Here is a 4,352-nt window from a genome sequence, read left to right as displayed (position 1 = left end):
AGAAAAAAAAACACCTGCAGTCCATTTTCTACCAGTGACAGCAAGCCTGTTCTGAAAATTCTTAGCCAGGTAAACTCACTGAGCTCAGAATGATTTACTGACTTTCTTTGCATCAACCTAACCCCCATCTCACCATTAGTAACGAGAGCCGGAATCATGTACACATCCAATTGCTCCATGGCACAGCATACAGAAGCACAATATATGGATCTTATACATATATAGAGGCTTTAATACAAGGTTCAAGAGGGAACAGGTTGCATGGCATTCAGAACTCTCCCAAAAACTTCTTTTGGAAGTGTTGCCCCGAGTGGACTTAGATAAATAACTAGAGTGCTACCACTTGAGAGTTTCTTCTCAAGTTAGCATCCTATTAAGTTCTCAGTCCCCATACTGATCTGAAGCAAATCAGCTACTCATTAAGCTTCCCATCCACAGGCAAGAGGAATAGTCACTAATTCAACCCCAGGACTCACATTTCACCCCAGTCTCCCTGCCCAGATACAGTGGGTTAGGTCCTCTACCCCAGCAACAAATACACAGGGAGGAGGTGCAATTAACCAGGAGAGAGGAATAGGCTGAAGTGCCAAGGGCCTCAGAACCGTCAACCCCCATATACAGGGTGCACTGACTACCTTCCTACCCATCCCCACAGGGCCCTTGCTCAGCCATGCCCCCCTCTTCCCCGTCACCCACTATCCTCACTCCCCATCAGCACCTCCCCGCCCCTTCTCCCTGTTACCAACCCTCCCCCATCCCCCTCACCTCAACAACCTGTCACCCCTCTCCACATCATCACCCCTCACCCCACCTTCATGTCATGCCCCCCCACTTCCCCATCGCCCCCCCAGCTGTGCACCCCCTCCCATTCGCGCCCCCCCAACCTTACCCCCCTCCCCCAACCTTCACCCACCCTCCCTGACAGCACCCCCTCCAAACTTCTTGCCCATCCTCATCAGCCCCATCCCACAAATTTCCCCCCGCCCCCACAAACTTCCCACCTCCCAACATTCCCCCTCCCCGTCACAACCATCCCCAGCCTACTCCCCCTCTCCCAAGCTACCCCCTCCCACCCCTACCACCACATCCCATCTCACACCCCTCTCCCCCCACTAACATTCCCCTCACCCCATGAATCAGCCCCTTCCCTCCCCTGATCGTCGACCCCCCCTCTCTCATCCATCGTCGTCCCCCTCCCTTCCTCCCCATCGTCGTCCCCCCTCCCTCCCTCCCCCATCGTCGTCCCCTCCCTCCCCCATCGTCGTCCCCCCTCCATCCCCCATCGTCGTCCCCCCTCCATCCCCCATCGTCGACCCCCCTCCCTCCCTCCCGCATCGTCGACCCCCCTCCCTCCCTCCCCCAACGTCGTCCCCCCCTCCCATCCTCCCCCATCATCCCCCCTCCCAACCTCCCCTATCGTCCCCCCTCCCAACCTCCCCCATCGTCGTCCCCCCTCCCTCCCTCCCCCAACGTCGTCCCCTCCTCCCATCCTCCCCCATCGTCCCCCTTCCCAACCTCCCCCATCGTCCCCCCTCCCAACCTCCCCGATCGTCGTCCCCCCTCCCTCCCTCCCGCATCGTCGACCCCCTTCCCTCCCTCCCTCCCCACCACTGTCGACCCCCCTCCCTCCCTCATCGTCGTCCCCCTTCCCTCCCTCATCGTCGACCCCCCTCCCTCCCTCATCGTCGTCCCCCTTCCCTCCCTCATTGTCGACCCCCCTCCCTCCCCCATCGTCGTCCCCCTTCCCTCCCCCATCGTCGTCCCCCTTCCCTCCCTCATCGTCGTCCCCCTTCCCTCCCTCATCGTCGTCCCCCTTCCCTCCCTCATCGTCGACCCCCCTCCCTCCCTCCCCCATCGTCGTCCCCCTTCCCTCCCTCCCCCATCGTCGTCCCCCTTCCCTCCCTCCCCCATCGTCGTCCCCCTTCCCTCCCTCCCCCATCGTCGTCCCCCTTCCCTCCCTCCCCCATCGTCATTCCCCCTCATCATCCCTCCTCCCCCTCCCCCAGCCTCCTCCCCTCCTCTCCCTCCCCCAGCCTCCTCCCCCAGCCTCCTTCCCCTCCTCCCCCTCCTCCAGCCTCCTCCCCCTCCCCTCCTCTCCCTCCCCCCCAACAGCCTCTTCCCCTCCTCTCCTTCCCCCCCCAGCCTCCTCCCCTCCTCTCCCTCCCCCCCAGCCTCCTCCCCCCCACCTCCTCTTCCCCCCAAGCCTCCCCCCCCACCTCCTCTTCCCCCCAAGCCTCCCCCCCCACCAGCCTCCCTCCCCCCCCACCACCCTCCCTCCCCCCACCCCCCGGCCTCCCTCCCCCCACCCCCACCCCCCAGCCTCTCTCCCCCCTGACCCCACCCCCCACCCCCCACCAGCCTCTCTCCCCACCCCCACCAGCCTCCTCCCCCCCCACCAGCCTCTCTCCCCACCAGCCTCCTCCCCCCCTCCCCACCAGCCTCCTCCCCCCCTCCCCACCAGCCTCCTCCCCCCCCTCCCCACCAGCCTCCTCTCCCCCCCCCACCAGCCTCCTCTCCCCCCCCACCAGCCTCCTCTCCCCCCCCTCCGCCAGCCTCCTCTCCCCCCCCCTCCGCCAGCCTCCTCTCCCCCCCGCCTCCACCAGCCTCCTCTCCCCACCCCTCCACCAGCCTCCTCTCCCCACCCCCCCAGCCTCCTCTCCCCACCCCCCCAGCCTCCTCTCCCCACCCCCCCAGCCTCCTCTCCCCCCTCCCCCCCCAGCCTCCTCTCCCCCCTCCCCCCCACAGCCTCCTCTCCCCCCTCCCCCCCCCAGCCTCCTCTCCCCCCTCCCCCCCCAGCCTCCTCTCCCCCCTCCCCCCCCCAGCCTCCTCTCCCCCCTCCCCCCCCCAGCCTCCTCTCCCCCCTCCCCCCCCAGCCTCCTCTCCCCCCTCCCCCCCCCAGCCTCCTCTCCCCCCTCCCCCCCCAGCCTCCTCTCCCCCCTCCCCCCCCCAGCCTCCTCTCCCCCCTCCCCCCCCCAGCCTCCTCTCCCCCCTCCCCCCTCCCCCCCCAGCCTCCTCTCCCCCCTCCCCCCTCCCCCCCCAGCCTCCTCTCCCCCCACACCAGCCTCCTCTCCACCCCTCCCCCCCACACCAGCCTCCTCCCCCCCACACCAGCCTCCTCCCCCATCACCCTACTTACCCCTATTACCCTTCATTGCATTAATTACCCCCCTGCCGCTCTCACGCCCCTCCTCCTCCTCCTGCCCCCTTTCGGAGTTGGGGAGCGTGGCGGGGTGAGTTTTACACCTGGTGTTTACCTCAGGATCGCTGACTGGCCACTCCATCCCCCCTTCTCCTGCTGCTGCTGCTGCTCCTCCTCCTCCACCTCGCCGCTGCTGCTACTTCCTGCCCCGCGCGCTCTGTTTGCCGGTTGCCATTGCCCCTACGTCGCCGGGTCGTTCGCGTCATCACGCACCCCCCCCCCCCCTAGCAGCTTTGCGCATCCACACGTCATCACGTACCTCACGTTCGCGCCGCGACGTCATGGCCTGGCAGCAAGCCCGCTGCGGGGACACAGCTGATTGGCTGAAGAGTGGCCCCAGAACATGTATCAATAATAAAAACAAAAAGCTAAAAGCTACTGCGGATGCTGGAAATCCAAAACAAAACAAAAACAGAATTACCTGGAAAAACTCAGCAAGTCTGGCAGCATCGGCGGAGAAGAAATCAGTCAACGTTTCGAGCCTCCATGGCCCTTCGGCAGAACTGCAGCATAGTTTCAACAAGGGAGAAATATAATTTAGTATAGTTTGGGCAACCTTTATGTCACAGGACTTTGCTGAAATCCATCAAGACTTTTTTATTGAAAAACAGATGAAGCAACCCACAAAAGGGAAGATAGTATTAGATTTGATCCTAAATAATGAGAAGGGAGAAAGAAGCCAAGTTGAAATAAAGGAATAGTTAGGATTTACTGAGAGAGTGGTGAGAATGTGGAACTCACTATCACAAGTGAATGGTTGAGGTGAATAGTGTAGATGTATTTAAGAGGAAGCTGGATAAACACAAGGGAGAAAGAATAGAAGTATATACTGATAGCATGAGATAAAGAGGGGGTGGGAGGGGGCTTGCATGGAGCATTAGCACCGACACATTGGAGGGGCTGAATGGCCTGTTTCTGTGCAGTAAACTCTATGTCATTTGTCTATTTCATTTAGAAATCTTACAGTTATTACTGAAATTGAATTGTACAGCAAAAAGATGTCATAACAAATTGGGATTTAAGGTGAATAAGTGAATGAAATACTGCATGGGAAAAAAAATAGGAAGCATTCAAGAATTTTAAAATTGAGGCATTGGTGGACAATGAGCCAATGTAAGTCAGCGAACATTGAGAAATGAAGGTGAACCTGTAT

The 4,352-nt window shown here is 60.9% G+C and overlaps 1 protein-coding gene across 1 annotated transcript in view; it reads right to left on the bottom strand.

Moving 5' to 3' along the window:
• zdhhc13 (zDHHC palmitoyltransferase 13) overlaps window positions 1–3,380 on the bottom strand; it is a 51,700-nt gene extending 48,320 nt beyond the window's left edge. The window contains exon 1 of the mRNA XM_078549505.1: window positions 3,255–3,380. Within this exon, the coding sequence (XP_078405631.1) occupies window positions 3,255–3,281 (27 nt within the window). The 5' untranslated portion in view covers window positions 3,282–3,380. The remainder of the gene's footprint in view (window positions 1–3,254) is intronic.
• Window positions 3,381–4,352: the final 972 nt, after the last annotated feature.

Source organism: Cetorhinus maximus, chromosome 9 (genome assembly GCF_964194155.1).
Source record: "Cetorhinus maximus chromosome 9, sCetMax3.hap1.1, whole genome shotgun sequence".
Taxonomy (NCBI): domain Eukaryota; kingdom Metazoa; phylum Chordata; class Chondrichthyes; order Lamniformes; family Cetorhinidae; genus Cetorhinus; species Cetorhinus maximus.
The sequence above is the reverse complement of the archived record's forward strand: the minus strand, read 5'-3'. Positions and strand labels throughout refer to the sequence as shown.